The 19,410-nt window shown below is 47.0% G+C and overlaps 2 protein-coding genes across 2 annotated transcripts; both read left to right on the forward strand.

Annotated features, from left to right (window-relative positions):
* Positions 1-8,505: 8,505 nt before the first annotated feature.
* LOC123098771 (cyclin-dependent kinases regulatory subunit 1) lies at positions 8,506-9,691 on the forward strand. Its single transcript, XM_044520849.1, has 4 exons — positions 8,506-8,644; positions 8,771-8,853; positions 8,958-9,018; positions 9,118-9,691. The coding sequence occupies exons 2-4, from the start codon at positions 8,801-8,803 to the stop codon at positions 9,274-9,276; spliced, it is 273 nt and encodes a 90-aa protein (XP_044376784.1). The 5' UTR covers positions 8,506-8,644; positions 8,771-8,800; the 3' UTR covers positions 9,277-9,691.
* A 5,281-nt stretch (positions 9,692-14,972) lies between these two features.
* On the forward strand, positions 14,973-18,655 carry LOC123098772 (pheophorbide a oxygenase, chloroplastic). Its single transcript, XM_044520850.1, has 7 exons — positions 14,973-15,672; positions 15,768-16,003; positions 16,108-16,234; positions 17,095-17,231; positions 17,366-17,525; positions 17,752-18,030; positions 18,171-18,655. The coding sequence occupies exons 1-7, from the start codon at positions 15,259-15,261 to the stop codon at positions 18,423-18,425; spliced, it is 1,608 nt and encodes a 535-aa protein (XP_044376785.1). The 5' UTR covers positions 14,973-15,258; the 3' UTR covers positions 18,426-18,655.
* The last annotated feature ends 755 nt before the right edge of the window (positions 18,656-19,410 follow it).

Raw genomic sequence — 19,410 nt, forward strand, 5'->3', positions numbered from 1 at the left:
TATATAGATGTGTCCCATGCTAGACCAAATAAAGTTTGAGCGCATGCGTGGGACGACGCACCCCCCCCCCCCCCCCCCCCCCCGCTGCCACTGCCTCAAAGTTGGGAAACTGACATCGTACGTATTGAACTAGGCTTGGAGTCGGGTACGGTGTTCGGTTTGTAATGTAGTTGGTGGTCCATCGAAGTTGTGCATTTGGGATTTAAACACATCACACACCACCGTACCCATGCATATTTTCGGGCCGCATGCAGTGTATACGGGTTCTTCTGATCGACCACGTCTCCCTTGTGCCATTTTTTGTGACGACACGCATATCTGTGGGCTCCCCGAGTGTATATATATCATCCCTTTGAACGATAATGAGGGGTATGTGTTGGACATGAATGGATTCCTCCTAGTTCGTGTTAGGGCCGGTCACCGTCACATGTCGCTCAACCAAAGCTCGAGCTCATGCTTTGTCAGGATTCCCTCCCACATGCTCGGATTGCTGGGTTCGACATATATATCCAAGGGTGAGTTTGGGTTTGCGAGGCAGGTGCCACCAAAGTTATGCATTGTGTATTTAAAGTTTTAAACATCCCCAATATTCCTACATATATTTGGCCACTTCCAGGTGGTTCTTGACTTCTGGCCCCTCTCATCGATCTTCGACGACGCGCCCAACCATGGCCCAGCACGGTCAAAGTTGTGCATTGGAATTTTGAACATCACAGACCACCTTTTTCACTCATATATATTTGGGCCACATGCTGGTGTGGCTATCTTTTGACCCTCTCTAACATTTTTTTGCTGCAAAGACTTTGATGATGCTCAACGGACACGGGTATAATATCTTAACCATGTGCGATACAAGTGCGCAATGAATCACCACGCCTGCGCAAGCGCGAGCAAAGGTGGAGGTACTGGCTCAACCGTGTGCGATGCAAGTGCGCTGTAAAATCACCACGACCGCGCAAGCGCGAGCAAAGGGTGGAGGTACTGGCTTAACCGTGTGCGATGCAAGTGCGCTGTAAAAACACCACCTGTGCAAGCTAAAGGTGGGTAAGTTTATTTGGAAATTAGGACGAACCGTGTGCGATAGACCAGCTAGCTAGAAATATAAAAACAAACTACCCGCCTTGAGCGTTGCAAAAATCGGCGGTTCCGCACCACTTTTACTTATTATCATACACGCATATTGTTATTGGACTGTGCGCGATCTTGGGCACTCCCGCCCCGCATCAATTCCTTTACCCAAATTTTAGTAGCCGCCGTACTTCAACCGTCGCCCAAACTCCTCCAACACCGACCTTATAGTAAAATTGCAGTAGCTGAGGCATTTGAACCGTCGCCCAAACTCCTCCAGCACCGACCTTATAGTAAAATTGCAGTACCCGAGGCATTTGAACCGTCGCCCTCCCTCGTCCACCACCATCTCCACCCACCATTACTAAAATTTTCAATAGCCGCATCGTATCCTCAAACACCAACCCCCCCTCCACAGTCCCCCACCCGCCCTCTCCCCCCTTGAACCCTAGCTCGCGGCCGCCGCCGGTGCCACCGCCAACCCCTGACGGTCTGTCTGTTCCTCCTAGCTTAGATAATAAAATTCAGGTTACCCAGCGATTCCCATACTGTCGCCCCACTCCCCTGAGTTTTTAGATGAGGCCTGCGGTTTTCCTCCCCGCCAGATCCACATCCCCTGCTCCGGAATGTCGCAGCCTAAGCTCGACCACGTATCTCGGGGAGCCCAACGAGCGTTCGGCCAAGAAGAGGTTTATCATGGCCTCTCCGGTGGACGTTGGCGAGGTGGCCGCCGTTCGCCCGACCTGTCGATCCCGGAGCAACACGTCACCGCGGAAGCCGGCGAAGACGTTGACTATGTTGCCATGTCGAAGGCTTCATGTCAGCGGGCTAGCGTATTACTGTATCTCAGGAAATCTGGCTACGACATCAAGCTCATCCACAGCGACGGCTTCACGCGGGCCATGTCACAGGTTAAGTGGTCCATCCCCAACCCCTCTGGTTCAACCACCGTCAATCTCTTTGATGGCCCTGCCGCTGATCTCCTCTGCCAAGCGGTTAAGGATTTGCGAGCTTTATACGCCATCGAGCCCATTTTGTCATTTCTAAAGGACACGTTCTATGGCGGCGTCTTGGGATCCTCAATTGCCAACTCAGATCTCATCGACCACGACCATGACCACGAGGAGGGCACCCACGAAGGTTCTTCCAAGGTGAAACAGCCCATCTGTGACATCAGAGAGCGCACCATGGGTCTGTGCTCTTCCAACTAGAAGGACCCCGTCCATGAAATGTGAGGCAACATTCTATCAGCAAATCTTACCTTTTCTAGCTTGCCAACCTGTACCCTTTGTTGTAGTAGCATTTGCCATGCGGTGCTTTAACTGTGCCGTGTTTAATTATTTCAGTTATGCAAAAATGTATTGTTCAATAGGGTTATGTGATGTTTAAGTATGAATTGTCCACTTTAGTTTCACGAATGGCTATATTTGGTTGTTTATAGTGAGTAGATGCCTTGTTTATCTGTATTTGGTTGTTAGGTTGGTTGGAGTGAGCATTTTTCTAGTTATCGAGCAGATGCCTTGTTTATATGTATTTGGTTCTTAGTTTGGTTGCAGTGAGCATTTGTCCAGTTATCAAGCAGATGCCTTGTTTATCTGTATTTGGTTGTTAGGTTGCTTTTTTTAGCATTTGTCCAGTTATCAAGCAGATGCCTTGTTTATCTTTATCTACTTGTTAGGTTGGCTGCAGTAAGCATTTGTCCAGTTTTCAAGCATATGCCCTGTTTATCTGTATTTTCTTGTTAGCTTGGTTGCAATGAGACTCTGTCTAGTTTTCAATGGCTATATTTGGTTGTTATACCGGTCATTTATGTCTTGTTTATTTCAGTCATTCACAATGTGTTGTTCATTATGTGCAAGTCGGAACTGTGCCGCTCGACTACATCAATACCAGTTTGAACGACTATATTTGGTTCCAGTTATTCCTGGTGTAGTTAACACATGCCCTTTATTTCAGTTTTACACATTTATCCAGTGTGATGTTTAAGCATTACCTATGTTCTATTCATTTTCAACAATACCAGTTTGAATTGCAATATTTGATGGCTGTTAAGCTTGCTGTCGGTAACATTGCCTTCCATTTTATATCTGCTTTAACAACATGCTGAAACCAACACATTCAAGCTATCATTTGGAGATGATGTTGTTTACCTTTGCTATATTTGTTTGATGTTAAGGTTGCTGTACTTATCATGCCTTTCCCCTACTTATGCAGTACAACAACGGGAGTGGCCACCATTTTCCGCCGAGGTTAGCTTCATCCCTCGGCTTGTACCCCCCCGGTCGTTCCATAATGTAGTGCATATAGATCCAGGTCTGGACACTTGTTAACTTTTAATATTGACTTGTTGCTTGTAGGTACATATGCCCTTGGCAAGGATCCATGCATCGACCCTTTTTGCGTATGGGGCAATGACATATTCATGAACAAGCATCAAGTGAGGGAACTGATAAGGATTATTAGCAAAAAGATACGAATGGTGGCAAGCAAATTATTTGTTTATGCTCTATCCAACACAACAGTGAGTTGTAGGATGGTAACTACAAACTCTACAACCTTCTCTTTTTACTGCCCATAATGAGTTGTTATTAGACAACAATGTCTGAATTTTTTTCATTCCCAGTGGTTCCCGAAGCAGTTCACTCAAGATTACCTCGCAAAGTACATGATTGGTGGACACGCAATGAAGGTTAAAGTATTTCATCCAGACTACAATGAGCATCGAGAAGTCGTAATGAAGACAGTGAAGGATGGACGGGCAGCCCTCACAAGGGGTTGGCCTAGAGTCGTGCGCGCATTACGCATGGAGGAGGGCACAATATGGGCATTCCGCTTCACCTTCTCCAACAACCAGAATGTCTTTCGCCTCTCTCTTTAAAGTCTTTAGTACAACTGTGGTTCATCATTCTTTACTTGGTGCTTTTGTAGTTCTTCAGTATATGTACCTGTGCATCGAATTATGCATTCGTGGTTTAACCTATATTTGTAATAAACATGGTTGGATATGAAATAAGTGATTGCCTACTTTCAAATTCAAAACATGTGAGTTTTAAATTAGGGATTACACTGCACACGGTTTGCGAAAGCGAAACGTCTGCGATAGACGTGGAGATCAGAAACGTTTCTAGGATCCACTACGTGTGCGATCAATCTCCATTGCACACACGACATCCTCTTAAAAACTGTTTGCGTTAGGCCACCTTGCGTAAATGTTTACCACATAAAAACTGTGTGTGATGGACAGCCTTTGCCACACAGTTTCTTCTATGCACCGTGTGTGATGCATTCAATAACACAAACGATAAAATTGTTAATATCGTGTGCAATGGCAACACTATCACAAACGATTTAACGGGAAAAATTGTGTGTGATGTATCTGTGAACAGAAACGTTTTCCTTGGAGCGACTGTGTGGGATGTACATACGAACGGAAACGTTTAGCGGGGACTGACTGTGTGGGATGTACTTGCGACCGGAAACAATTTCGCCTGTATAATTGTATTTTTTAGCTCTACTGTACGTATTTGAGCGCTCACCGGTCGCACATGACCTCATTTTGCCGAGCATGTGTGCCAGGAGGGCATATCCCCGACAGTTTCTGGGTCGTGTGGGAAGGACCCCCCTATCGCCGTCACTCACTAGGCGACGGTTCCAAATGCTGTCACGGAAAGGGGTTTAAAACCGTTTGTATAGCACCGACGCGTACTAGTGTTTTGCTAAACAACCTATGTGAGGTCTTAAACAAGTAAGAAACATTCTACTTTTTACCTTGAGATGTGATGATTACCTGCCTAGTTTGTCCTGTTTGACCTATGGTTCCCATGTGTCATGCTTGTAGGTACATACTATAAGCCAGAGAATTGCCAATCCTATCAATGTTTGAGAGGATCAAACAACAGTGTACTAGTAGGCATTACACCAAACAAATTGAGGGTGAGAAGATGCAAGGAGTTACATGCCCTAAGATAAATAAGATGGTTGAGAAGCTCAAAGATCTGGCAAACACTTGTTATGTATATGAGTCAGGAGATGGAGTATTTCAAGTAGGTGATAGAGGAACATACTACATTGTGGACATACACACCAAGTGTTGCAGTTGCATGAGATGGCAAAAAAGTGGAGTCACATGTATACATGTCATTGCATGCCGCATAAATGAGAGAGTTGACTCCATAACACTGGTGGATAATTGCTACTCAGTGTCAATGTTCAAGAAGGCCTACAACAACATAATTTATCCTTGCAAAGATCTCATAGAGTGGGAGAAGATGAATGGCCCCCCAATACTACCACCAAAGTACACAAAACATGTGGGAAGACCTTGCAAGACTAGAAAGAAAATCACTAGAAGAGATCATATGCAACAATGGAGGGAAGAGAATGCCCAAGCATGGTGTCATAATGCATTGCTCCTACTGTGGCAACCCAAACCACAATAGGAAGGGTTGTAAATATTTTAAGGCTGGGCTGCCACCTCCAAATGCACAAGTTCAACCACAAGCACCAGAAGAGAATGTTGAACATGCAGAAACAAATGTGCAAGAAGTGGAACCAGTGAGAACCCAGGTACATTATAAATTTTATCTCTTGTTTTGGTAATAGCATTTGTTAATATCACATAGTACTGACCACTTCCCTTCCCTACTGATTGTAACCAGGAGGAAGCATCAGCACAAAGGGCCCCACCAGTGGATGATCTTATGATAGACTCTATTCTTGAGCAGGTACTACTGTCCTTGAGCAAGAATGATTGAAGCTAATAGTTTTTCATGACATGTGCACATGCCTTTGCCAAGAATCATAGTACTAATACTTTTTCATGACATGTGCAGAGGCCTTTACCAAGAATCATAGTACTAATACTTTTTCATGACATGTGCAGAGGCCTTTGCCAAGAATCATACAACAAACACCAGTACTAGAGTCTGCATTCTTAGTCAATGCACAGTCTATGATCAACCACTCCCAGCCAAGCAGTAGGACAATCATATAGGGTGATCTTGCTAAGAAGCTACTAGCGATGAAGACACAAAGAGAGAAGGAGCTGGAGGACGAGAAGCAAGCTGTGCTAGCAGCTAGAAGGGAAGCAGAAATGAAGAAATCACAAGAAGCTACTAGGAAGAGGCATGAGCTAGCAGAGAAGAAAGCACAAGATGCCGAAAGGAAGAAGGAGCCAGCTTCTCAGAAAAGAGAAGCTCGGGCCATCCTGAAGCAGGCATGCAGAGACAAGGCAGATAATCCTGGAGACACATAAGCAAATTGCTGCAGAGAGAAAGGAGAAACTAGCTGCTGAGAAGTTAGCCCAGAGAGAGACTACTGCTGCTAAGAAACTTGCAGAGAGACAAGAAGCTAATGCAAAAAAGGAAGAAGCCAGGCAAGCAGCTGCTGCAAAGAAGATGGCAGAGAGAGCAGTTGCTGCTGCTAAGAAGCTTGCAGAGAGACAAGCAGCTAATGCAAAAAAGGAAGAAGCCAGGCAAGCAGCTGTTGCAAAGAAGATGGCAGAGAGAGCAGCTGATGCTGCAAAGAAAAAACTGGGAAAGAGAACAGTTCAAGAAGTGCACCATAGCTCAGGGCTTGAGAAGAATGGAAGCATGTTTGACATCTTCAGGGACTAGTGCTAGAGATGTTAAGCAACTTTTCCTTTTGGCCATCTTATGTAAAATATCAGTATGATGGTTGTCATCATTTTGCTTACTTGGAAGTCATGTTAGGAGCAACTTTTCCTTTTGGCCATCTTATGTAAAATATCAGTATGATGGTTTTCATCATTTTGCTTACTTGGAAGTCATGTCAGGAACCTGTGATCTTACTGAAGGCATCTTAAAGACCAATGATCTTTTGTACTTACTGATGTGATTTTGATCATGTGTCAGCTGTTTGCTATATCTGCAGTACATTTGTGTTGTTGAAACCATTTGATGCATTTCTTCTTATCATACTTGTGCATAATTTGTGCTTACATTTACTTGGATCATTTTGTTGAACAACATTTTACATGATCATTTTGTGCTGATATGCAGTTGGATCATATACTACTAAACTTGACAGTGATTTTAGTTCATAGAACAGAGTCATTCCATCAACAATTTATTGAACTTCAGAGACAAACTAGTTCATACAAAAGAGACATTGGTACTAGTTCATACAAAAGGTTCACACATATTCAACTTTTACAACCACATAGATCATACTGAAAGTTCACTTCTCCATCAACTATTACTCACTAGTTCTACTTGAAGCTAGCACATCTTCAGCACTACTATTCCAGCAGTAACCACCGGCTTCACATCTTCATCAGGAGCTACCAGCTTCACTTCTTCATCAGCAACATCACACATAGCACAGCAAGCACCAGTACACCACCAAGCAGCAGTTTCAACAGTAACAACATCTGCATACCTAAAGTAAGAAGTGCACCAGCTTGTGCCCTGGTGATGTTCATGCTAGCTCCAGGCCCAACTATGAACTCACTTTGACCTGCATTTCTGTCTGTAGCCCTTCTTCTTTCTTCTCTTTCTCTGTCAAGCAGTTCCCTCCTATCCTCTGTTGCTCCAATCGCATCAACAACTTCATGCCCAACAAGAAAACGATGATCTACAAGGTAGGCCACGTATTCCCTCTCCCAATGCCAGAAAACACATCCATTCTACAAACTCAAAAATCAAGAAAAATCAGAAATTTTGAATAACTGAAATCAAGTAAATCAGGTCAAGGGATGCTTACACCATGGTTCACACATCTATAGAACACCCATCCATCATGCTCCTCCGTGCTGGACACATAGAACCTCACTTCGCAGCGGCAGCGAGGGCATGAGATGAGCGGCACAATGACTGTCCTCCCGCGATGTCCAGATCAGACAGAACTGCTGCTGGACATGGCGGGCGACGAGGACGAAGGCAATGGGCAGCGGTGGGTGGCGACGGCGACAAGCGGTGAGAGGGGAACAAATCTAGGGATTTCGGGTTTTTGAGTTGAATGCATTTTTACACATACCCCCCCCTCCAAAAAAACTTGTGTTGTTCAATTAAGTAATCCCCTCACGCCTACGTGGCGCTCGTGGACTGGTCAAACCGGCGGCGTACCGGCTCTGTATGTGAAACAGTGATCGTATAATCACGTCCCATCGTACATAGTGACCGTATTTCTAAGTACAATGACCAAACCAAGCTCGCGGCGCAAGTTCAAGTACCTGTAGTGTATTTTACTCAAAACAATTCTCTGCTCCCGCTGCGACGAGAGAGAGATGGAGGCCCAACGGTTAGATTTCCGCGCGATTTCGAAATTCGAAACCAACGCGAAACCCAGCCCACGCCGCCGACGAATCCGGTGCGCGATGAGGTGGTGGATCACGATGGATCGGCAGCAACGACTACCTGCCCTACCCCGCGCCCCGCCATCCGGGCCGTCCATCCCCGCACCGACGGCCCCGCCCGCCCCGCTCCGTTTTAAATAGACAGACACACGCTCCCCCACCCCCACCCCACCCCAACTCGTCCCCTCCCCCTCCCCCCTCGCCGCCGCCCGTCTCCGACGCTCCATCAGCGCCGACAGCCGCCCCCCTCTCAGCTCCAAGGTTGGTCGCTCGCCCCCCTCCCCCGCGAAATCCGCCCATCCCTCCGCTGGATCAGCCATCCGTTGATTGATCTGGTGGTCTGTTCGGATTTCTCTGAAATGGTTTGGGGATTTGTTCTTGGTGCAGGGCCTCGATCGAGAAGCGGCGGCGGTGGACATGGGCCAGATCCAGTACTCCGAGAAGTACTTCGACGACACCTTCGAGTACAGGTTCGTGCCCAAACCCTAGCCCCTCCCGATCTCATCCCCTCGGTGCGCCGCGGATGGCGAAACCCTAAGTAACCAACTAACACGGCCGATGTCGCCGCGCGCAGGCACGTGGTCCTCCCGCCGGAAGTCGCCAAGCTCCTCCCCAAGAACCGCCTCCTCGCCGAGGTAACCGTCCAGATTTCCGTCCGCATTCCCGTAAGATCGCGTTTTCTCGCCGGATCGGCTCTCTGATGTTGCGAAATTGGGGTTTTTTTCCCCTTGCAGAACGAGTGGCGCGCGCTGGGCGTGCAGCAGAGCCGCGGGTGGGTGCACTACGCCGTCCACCGGCCGGAGCCGCACATCATGCTGTTCCGCCGCCCGCTCAACTACCAGCAGCAGCAGGACGCGGCTGCTGCCGCCGCGGCGCAGATGATGCCCAAGTGATCGGCCCCAGCGAGGGCAGTGGCGACCGGGGGTTGGAACTCCTGAAAACCCCAGGCCCTTTTGATCTCTAAAAGGGCGATCGCACTGGTTTGTCTGGTCAGGATCTAGTTGTGTTGGTGGTGTCCACCATGTGTTCGTGGAAATGCCTGGGAGGAACTTGCAGTGTGTTAGTCTGTGTTATTATCCTGGATACTGTTGAATGCTACCTGTTATGTGATGCTGGTACTGTTGGTAGATCTCCCCGTGATGATCTGTTAGTGTTAATGCTTGCTTTACTGTTATCTGGTTCCTTAGATTAGGTGTATGGTGTTCATGTGATAGTGAATCTTATGTTTAGCAAGAGGATTTGGAGCACTGGTTATGGATGATCTATGCACCGTCCAGACTAAAATGCACCTCCTTTGCATGTTTGGTACATCATCAACTGTATCATGTTAGTCTGAAGTGACAATTTTCGCTGCGCTGTTGAATGTCCATTACAGTCGAATGATGTCCACATTTGTTAACATCATCAACATTGATTGTGACACTGGTAATTCGCAGTGGGAGGAAATGCCTGGGAGGAACTTGCCTTGTCTTGGTCTTTGTTATCATTGGCACTCTTGAATGCTAAGTTGCTATGCGATGCTGTTATAATAACTGGTAGAACTTCCTGTAATTATCTGCTAGTGATGTTGGTAGAACTTCCTGTAATGTCTTGTTCCTCACCTTTAGGATTATAGAGTGATGGTGAATCTTATGCTAGCAAGAGCAAATGGAACTCTGGACTTTCAAAGAATTATCACAGGCAAAAATGCTCGTCTTTTTGCACATTATATACCCTGGGCCGGTTAGCATGAAGGAGTCACTGTTTTTTGTGTGCTGTTGAATGTCCAGTACCATTGTAAATTTTCCAAAGCTATATTGCTGTCACAGGAAGTAAAAACAACTGGGGTTCTGCAGAGTTTGAAGGACAGGTTGTGCAAGTGTTCACCATGCTGCTTTGTGTACGTTTAGCATTCTTTTTGTTTTGAATAATAATAATAATAATAATAATAATAATAATAATAATAATAATAATATATGCTAGAACGGAGTTGCTGCAGAAGATTGGTTATATGTCGTGTGTTTCTTAGCGTGTGCTTAGGTAAAATTTTCTGCTTTCTATGGGTGCAATAGGATCATTTTTTTGGCGATATGAACTTTTTTTAGGATAAATGTTGCCGCTTTATTAATTAAGACGACGATAACTGCCACACATGTGGTATATTCGACATGCGCCCACACACCATGTGTGGTGTGAGCAGGAGGTAGTCCACACGGGCTGTGTGTGGGCGGACATTAGAATTGCCCACACGTGTGGGCGCGGCCACTTCGTGACACACGTCTAACAAGTACTACTCATCTCCACCTTGTGCGTGTGGCACGAAGCAAAAATGCCACACGTCTTGGTGCAGCTACGTTAGATACCCCGCGGGATGACGATTTAGTTGCCATCCTGGTTGGCAGATGTAGTTATCCGTGATGACAAGTGTAGTTGTAAAAGCATGGCAACTCTATCTGTTTTAGTTAACTATACTTGTCATGTCTAATTTATGTTAGTTGCCGCGTGTAATCAAATCGTAATTGCCGCGTGTGATTAACTACTTGCCACATATGGTCAAAACAGTAGTTGCCATGTGTGTTTACCTAGTTGCCATGTATTGTTAATCACAGTTGCCATGTGTGTTTATCTGATTGCCACGTACGCGCAACTGCAGTTACCGTGTAGCAAAGAATCACAGTTGTCATGTGTGTACCGAGTTGCCACGTTCGCGTAACTGCACTTGCCATCCACAAGGTAGGAGTGTCGTGTGGGCGAAAAGCAGTTCGCCCACACAGCGCAGCTGGCAAACAGCATGGTGCGGGCGTGTGGGCAAACTCTCCAACGCCCACACACCAGCCCCGTCTTACGTGGCACACCAAATCCATCTTTTCGTGTCAAAATTCGTGCAAAAGACAGCGAACGACGATCCAGACATGCGGGCGAGTTGAGTAACGCCCACACGTGTGGGCATTAGTGTTTCCGTTAATTAAACGTAAACAGAAATCTTGTCCGAAATAATGTCCAGAATGCAATCTGGAGGGACAGAGAGCCAGACTTTACAAAGTTCTTCCCCCATTTCAACCTTAGCTAATCTATCAATGGCACCACTTGCACTACGACTAACCCGTGTCACTTATACTGCCGAAAGCTCGTGAGCATTTCCTTAATCTTCTCCACATGCGGCCCTACAGCTGAGAGATTCTTCTCCGAGTTGTTAATCATAGCCACCACACTTGAGTTATCACTCTCCAGATGTAGCCTTTGCACATTTACCTGTGCTGCAAGCTGGATGGCTCTCTTGCAAGCATGTAATTCCACCTGCTCCGGGTCTGCCGACCTGCTGTAGTGGTGACACGCTGCTGCCTTGAAAGCACCCATATGAACTTGGAGTGTGTTGGTCTGTGTTATCATGGGTACTCTTGAATTGCTAAGTTGTTATGCGATGCTGGTACAGTTTGCAGAACTTCCTGTAATGATCAGTAATTTGTTCCTCGTGGTTAGGAGTATAGAATGATAGTGAACCTTGGCCGGTTAGCACGAAGGGTCCAAATAATTTTTGAGCTATTGAATGTCCAATACTGCTGTAAAATTTAAGCTATATTGCCATCACAGAGAGTGAAAACAACTGTTTGGTTGTTGTTCTGTGGGGGTTGAAGGACCTGTTGGCAGCGTGGAATGAATTACTCCTTCATCTGGAGGTTATTCAGCTGCTGGATGAATCGTACATATTTCGATGGAAGTTGCATCAGAATGACATGTTTTCAGTCAAGTCCATGTATGATGCTCTGGTTCATAATGAGGTTCCGGTTGACAACAGAAAATTGTGGAAGCTCAAAATACCTCTAAGAATGAAGATTTTTCTCTGGTTTCTTAATAGAGGGGTCATATTAACTAGGGATAATTTGGCACGGCTCAACTGGCAAGGGAGCAAAAATGTGTCTTCTGTCAGCACAACGAGTCTATTAAACACTTATTTTTTGAGTGCAAGTTTGCTCGGTCTGTGTGGGCTGTTGTTCGAATAGTTTCAAATCTTTACCCACCACGTAGTGCACGGAATATATTCGGCAATTGGTTGAGGGGTATTCAAAAACAATTTTCTACACACATTCTAGTGGGGGCAGCTGCCTTATGTTGGGCACTGTGGCTTACCAGGAATGATGTAGTGTTTAATAATAAAAGTGTTTCATCTCCTATGCAAGTTATCCATGCATGCTCGCGATGGCTCCGTACTTGGTCTATCTTGCAGAGGCCGAAGGACAGGGACCTTTTTATGATGGTGTCTACACGGCTGGAGCGTACGGCCAGAGAGGTTTTTTACCCCCATGGATGGCGGTGTGATCTTCGGATATATCTGCCACGTCCTAGACTGGCTTATGTTTTTTTCCTTAGCTACTTTTTTGCTTTTTCGGACTTGTGGACTTGTTGGCTGTGTGCATCTGGTTATGCAGAGGCCGGGCTTTCTTACGATGCGATTGTATCACCTCGATATTTCAATTCAATGAAATGCTCTTTATCGAAAAAAAATCTTTCCTTGTGTACAAGGAGCATTATTTTTGGTGGTGTGGTGGTCAGTAGAAATGCTGGCGCTAGAATGGAGTCGCTGCAGAAGGTTGATGATTTGGTGTTGTGTTTCTTAGCTTATGCTTTGCTAAAATTGTCCTGTTACTATGTGTGCAATCGGGCCATGTTTCTGGCGACATGGACTTTAAGAAGCCTGCATGAGCGCGTGATCTGTCAATGTTTGCGCATCTAACAGCAACTGTTCTCTGCCTTGTACGAGTAATTGCATATTTTTGTGAACGTCAGTCAGTTTCTCTTCGCCTGTTTGTTGGCTGCTGCTGAGGTTTAACGACAGTTTGAACAAGTGCCGGTCATCCTTTTTTTGTGTAGAGCTTAAGTTGATAAGTAATAACGTATATTAGCACACAATATATGGTACACGCTGGTCCGTTGGTGGCGTGGTGGCTGATGCTTGGTGCACTGTACATCAGTAATTTGGCTGCAAATAGATTGAGGGTTTCGGTCGTGTGTTTCTTTCTTAGCATTGCCTTGCCGGATGAAATGGGAATGCACTGAGCGTTCACCCATTAGAACATTGTCATCGTTGTTCCACTGTACTGAAGCTGCGGATGTTATTCACAAACAAAAAAAAAACCCTGCGGATCTATTGTTCTGCTGAACCCTGAACGAACAGCTCGACCGGATGGCACGCCATGGTACGATACGAACTGTATTCACCAGCATGGAAGGATCTGGTCTGGTTGTTTCCTCAGGATCTGAGGCTGCCTTTGGTTTACAGGAATTTCATAGGAATCTTGTAGGACAGGATCAGAAACATTAGGTCCGAGCTGATGGAAAATTTCCTATGGCGAACGACATGCGCGCGGATAACTGTTCCCTGTTTTTTTCGCTCACTCGCGTACAAACAAGGATGGGAAAAGAAATAAAAAAGTTGAATCATATCTGTCTCCAGTCCTCCATCCTCGCACAGAACGGCACAACTCGCCGGGAGCGACGCCGGCGGGCGAGGGACGCGGCCACATCCAGTAGACGGGCAACGACCACCGGCGAGCTGAAGAGCATCTACTGTCGACCGGCAAGCCTACAGGCTCCAGCAGCGCCCTCCGTCTGCCGCAAATTTCTTCAGGTTTGACTCCATCTTGCCTTCTCTCCCTGGATCCATCATAGTATGCCACTGTGTATTCTGACTCCATGCTCTAGCAGCCAATTTGTATTTTAATTGCCTGCACTAGCCCGTGTGATGAGTTGATGATTGCCTGCACTAGTTGCTCAGTTCATACTCCAGTTACATGACAATATATACTATGCTGGCAGGGTCTATATTTGCACTTTGTATATACATAATTGTTCACATTATCAACCATAAACCAAATGACATTATTTCTTTGTGTTTCCTATGTGTGTTCCTATCCCGTGAACCAAATGACATTTAGTTTCCTATTCCTATAGTCTGAGCATTCATAGGATTTCAGATGCATGCCACCTCATTTCCTATACTTATCCTATTCCTATGAAATTCCTATCCTATGAATTAAAGGAGGCCTGAAATGAATTGTATTGACCAGTATTCTGAACTGAACCCTGATGTGTGTGGCCCAGGTAGAAACTCTGAGGGCTCATTTGATTCAAAGGAATTTTATAGGATTTCTGAAGGATTGAAATCCTTTAGATTTTTTCCTATGTTGGTCCTTTGAATCATAGGATTGAATCTTTTGTACTACTTTTTATAGGAAATCTAACATCCACTCCAACCTCTTTTTATAATTTCTTTGTTTCTCTTGTGGCATCAAACACTCATTGCTAATCCTATAGAATTCAACTGAGCATACCACTTCAATCCTATATTTTCTTATTCCTATAATTTTCAAAATACTACTAATCAACCCGAAAAAAAAAATCCTACGAATCAAAGAGGCCCTGAATGGGCGGAATGGTCTCGTCTCGCGGGTCGGTCGGTTGGTTCGCGTCGTTCTCACGAGTCGGGTCGGGGCCTGCCTGCCCCTGAGTCGACGTTGCGTGTGGGTGGCTGGCCCAAGCTCCACCACAGAAACACACGGCTGGCCGCCGGGAAAACGCCATGCGTGCGTTCTCCAGTTCTGATCTACCCGCGGCCCTGCTTCTGCCCTGCCGTCACGCAACCTCCCTCCCCTCGCGCCCGCCGCTTCTTCTCTTCACCTCCACTTGTCACTCACAAAATTCCGACGGAATTCTTCCTCGCTTCGGCTGGTTTTAGTGCCAGAACCATGGCACCGGCGGCAATGTTCTAGAAGCACCGAAGCACCGAGAGATAAGTGGCGGTAGTACAAAGCCGGAGCGAGGAAGATCTCAGCCCAAACAAAACCTCGGACCCCCGCTCCCTCCTCAGACGATCCCGAGGAAGGAAGGAGGCAGATCGAATGCCGGTGGTGGCGATGCCGTCCGCCTCCCTCCCCCTCCTCTCCCCGCGGCACCGGCCGCTGCTGCGCCCGTCGACCCTCCCGGCCTCCCGCCTCGGCAGCGGACTCCTCCGTCCACGCCGCGGCCGCGCCGGGAGCACCCGCCTCCGCGTGGCCGCGCCGACGTCGGTCCCCGGCGAGGCGGAGCGGGCGGAGGAGCCGACCACGAGCGCGAGCACCTCGCCTGAATCGCCGGGCGAGAAGTTCGTGTGGCGGGACCACTGGTACCCGGTCTCCCTCGTGGAGGACCTGGACCCGCGCGTGCCCACCCCGTTCCAGCTCCTCAACCGCGACCTCGTCATCTGGAACGACCCCAACTCCGGCGAGTGGGTCGCGCTCGACGACCGCTGCCCGCACCGCCTCGCCCCGCTCTCGGTACCTCTCCTCTTCCTCTCCCTCACCTCTGTTCGTTTGAAGAGCCAAATCCTGTAGTACTGACGAGTGGGTGCTGCGTGCGTGCGCGCGCGCAGGAGGGCAGGATCGACGAGACGGGTGGCCTGCAGTGCTCCTACCACGGCTGGTCCTTCGACGGCTCCGGCGCCTGCACCAGGATCCCGCAGGCGGCGCCCAAGGGGCCCGAGGCCCGGGCGGTGCGCTCGCCCAGGGCCTGCGCCACCAAGTTCCCCACCCTCCTCTCCCAGGGCCTGCTCTTCGTCTGGCCTGACGAGAATGGATGGGACAAGGCCAAGGCCACCAAGCCTCCAATGTATGTGCGCCAAGTCTGCTGACACTGCAGCCGTGCTGTGGCTCTCCGCTGCAAAATTCACTTCAGAGGCAGTAGTAACATCATTTTGTTTCGCTTGGTTTCAGGCTGCCGAAGGAGTTCGATGACCCGGCCTTCTCCACCGTGACGATCCAGAGGGACCTCTTCTATGGGTATGACACGTTGATGGAGAACGTCTCTGATCCCTCGCATATAGAATTTGCTCACCACAAGGTAAATGCTGTGCAGAGATTTGAGAATGCTTTTACTTGTTTGCTATACCAGGTTTCCTCTTACAGAAGAGAGGATGATTACTGTCATTTCAAAAAGAAAAAAAGAAAGAGAGGATGATTGCTGTAGATGGATGTTAAATAAGAGCGGTGTTTTTACTGTCCAGTCTCTTTATTCTGCCCTGAAAACAGTTCAGATTAAGTGGCCACATAGGAAGCTGTGGTGTGTCAAAGTGCCACTGAAAATTAAAGTGTTTCTGTGGTTGACTGTTAGGACAAGTATTCTAACAAAAGATGTGGTGATCAAAAGGGGGTGAGAGGGAAAGATAGTGAATGTGATGACACAGAAACCATAGATCACTTGTTTTTAATTGTGCCCTTGCTAGGTATGTAAGGGAGGCTAGCTAAATGTGCAACTGATCTACAATCTAAGCTTGATATACTGACACTTCATACTAGAACTTGGTTTTTGTGTGTTAGTTGAATTCCCTTTGCGATGGATTCTGCCGTTCTGGTTAGCAAAAAGTGCACAAAGGTTATATTGTGCTGTTCTGAGTTAATTGTTGCACCTTGAATTATGATTGTTTTACCATATATAGTTTATTCTCTTCAGTCATACTACCGGCGTATGCTAAAATAAGGATGTATGTAGCGAACAGAACATATGTAGCTGTCTTGACTGTTGGTATACTGACAACGATCCTGTTGGCCTCATTATCTGGCGAGTTAAAACAATTTTAAGTTGGGATCTCATGCTGAATTGAACCTGGAAAATTGAATTCAGTTTATCTTGGTTATCTACTTCACTTTTGACAATGGAACCAGCAGCATTACCCACGCTTTATAATTTAAGTCCTCTCACAGGTCACTGGACGAAGAGATAGAGCCAAGCCTTTGCCATTTAAAATGGAATCAAGTGGCGCATGGGGATATTCAGGGGCAAATACCGGCAATCCTCGCATCACTGCAACTTTCGAGGCCCCTTGCTATGCACTGAACAAGTACGTTTCAGCACATCCTTTTTCTTTTTCTTTTGACTTTTGGTGAGCTGTGGTAGTTCATGTTATCAGTTCCAAATGCAACAAGTCACTCAAATTATGACTCTAAGCTTCTGCTAATTAATTTGCCTGTGCAGAATAGAGATTGACACCAAATTACCGATTGTGGGAGATCAGAAATGGGTCATATGGATTTGCTCCTTCAACATTCCAATGGCCCCAGGGAAAACTCGTTCTATTGTCTGTAGTGCTCGAAACTTTTTCCAGTTTACAATGCCAGGAAAGGCATGGTGGCAGGTATATGCTTATGTTGTGTTTGCTTTTACTTTACCTCCTGTTTTCTTAACTGTGTTTCAACATCATCATATTTGGTTATACATGGTGTCTTCGTGTTCCTGAGGGGAAACAACAGGCTTGGTCCCTACTGTATTAATAATGGCAAGAGTGTTTATGTTGTCATCAGCTCATCATATTTGGAGTATAAAGTGGAATCCTGAACATTGCTTTGCTATTTGTGATGTAGTTTGTCCCTCGATGGTACGAACATTGGACCTCAAATTTGGTCTACGACGGCGATATGATCGTGCTTCAAGGCCAAGAGAAGGTTTTCCTGTCTGCATCCAAGGAGTCGTCTGCAGATGTTAATCAGCAGTACACAAAGCTCACATTCACACCCACACAGGCCGACCGATTTGTTTTAGCATTCCGGGCATGGCTACGGAAATTCGGAAATAGCCAGCCTGACTGGTATGGAAGTCCTAGCCAAGATGCATTGCCTTCTACGGTCCTTTCAAAGCGAGAGGTAAAGGTTCTCCGGGTTATCTATCGAAGTAGACATCAGAACTTACCTGCATATGCTGATGTTTCTGCATCTTGTAGTTCTCTTATTCTTATGCGTGACATTATGTTGATGACAAAATCGCAAACACACTACTTGTGCAGATGCTAGACAGATACGAGCAGCACACGCTGAAATGCTCGTCCTGCAGAGGAGCGCACAAGGCCTTTCAGACTTTGCAGAAGGTGTTCATGGGGGCGACGGTGGTGTTTGGCGCGACATCCGGGATCCCTGCGGATGTTCAGCTCAGAATATTGCTCGGTGCCGGTGCTCTGGTCAGCGCCGCTCTGGCCTATGTCTTCTACGACCGCCAGAAGCATTTCGTGTTTGTGGACTACGTGCACGCTGACATTGATTGATTAGGGAGATAAACATTAGTTATTTTTGTGAGGATCTGGTGTGGTGTGGTGTGGAGACATCCCACGATCAATCATGTGCATAACCTAGCCAAGGAGTACATATAGCTTTCAGTGGGTACATGAGATTGGCCCAGTATGTTGTTTATAACTTTATACTAGGCGCTGTATGAGCACTTACCAGGCTACTTTGTAAGAAAGAAAAGTCGGGATGAAAATCGATAGATAGACCATATCTTTTGTCTATTAGTATCAGCAGCTACGGGGAGTGAGGCGCCTTGGAGCCGGCTTGCAAGACAGAGCGGGATTTCACCCCGGCCAACACTCACCGTCATCAGGTTGAGTTACGGACAACCGCAACGTCGCCATTGAACGACACACCCCGGTCAACATGCCGCCAACACTGTCATGGTGACCAGACAGCGCCCGAGCTACGTGCTCCGCCCATGAACACCCCGGCTTCCACGAACCGGGCTGCCGCCACGGCATCCGAGCCCCACCCTCATCTATGGACACACCAAACCGACACGGCCGACCGGAACGGAGCAGAAGACCTCCCTTCCATCCCAAAGCCGACACCCTGATAGGGTTGGTGTCCTCGGCGGCCAGATCTGGGCCAGGGGAACTCCGGCATCCACCCAAAGCAGCCGCCAGATGCAATGCAAGGGGCACCCTGCTCCCTTCCTGAAGTCCCCGGAGTTAGAGAGAATAGTTTGCCGTGCAATACCCCAAGGGGCAGGTCATGTATTTATATGGGCAATGACTTGATTGCCAAGATTACAAGTACAGGATAAGTACAACAACCGTGAGATATATTCTGGTTGTTTAAACAAGATATACATGACCTAAATCTAACCAACATAGTTAGGATCTTGTACGTTAACATTCCCCCTCAATGTCAACCTGTATGAAGGTGGAGATTGGAACGAAGACGTGCAAGCATCAACTTTGTCAAGGGTTTTGTGAATGCATCAGCAATCTGATCAGC

Source organism: Triticum aestivum, chromosome 4D (genome assembly GCF_018294505.1).
Source record: "Triticum aestivum cultivar Chinese Spring chromosome 4D, IWGSC CS RefSeq v2.1, whole genome shotgun sequence".
Lineage (NCBI taxonomy): Eukaryota > Viridiplantae > Streptophyta > Magnoliopsida > Poales > Poaceae > Triticum > Triticum aestivum.

Excerpts from the sequence above, each read along its gene's own strand:
- LOC123098772 (XM_044520850.1), top strand. The coding sequence starts at position 15,259 with ATGCCGGTGGTGGCGATGCCGTCCGCCTCCCTCCCCCTCCTCTCCCCG. Across the intron at positions 17,526-17,751 it reads CAGGAAAGGCATGGTGGCAG|TTTGTCCCTCGATGGTACGA; the intron begins GTATATGCTTAT and ends TTTGTGATGTAG. Across the intron at positions 18,031-18,170 it reads CGGTCCTTTCAAAGCGAGAG|ATGCTAGACAGATACGAGCA; the intron begins GTAAAGGTTCTC and ends CTACTTGTGCAG.
- LOC123098771 (XM_044520849.1), top strand. The coding sequence starts at position 8,801 with ATGGGCCAGATCCAGTACTCCGAGAAGTACTTCGACGACACCTTCGAG. Across the intron at positions 8,854-8,957 it reads GACGACACCTTCGAGTACAG|GCACGTGGTCCTCCCGCCGG; the intron begins GTTCGTGCCCAA and ends CGCCGCGCGCAG. Across the intron at positions 9,019-9,117 it reads AGAACCGCCTCCTCGCCGAG|AACGAGTGGCGCGCGCTGGG; the intron begins GTAACCGTCCAG and ends TTCCCCTTGCAG.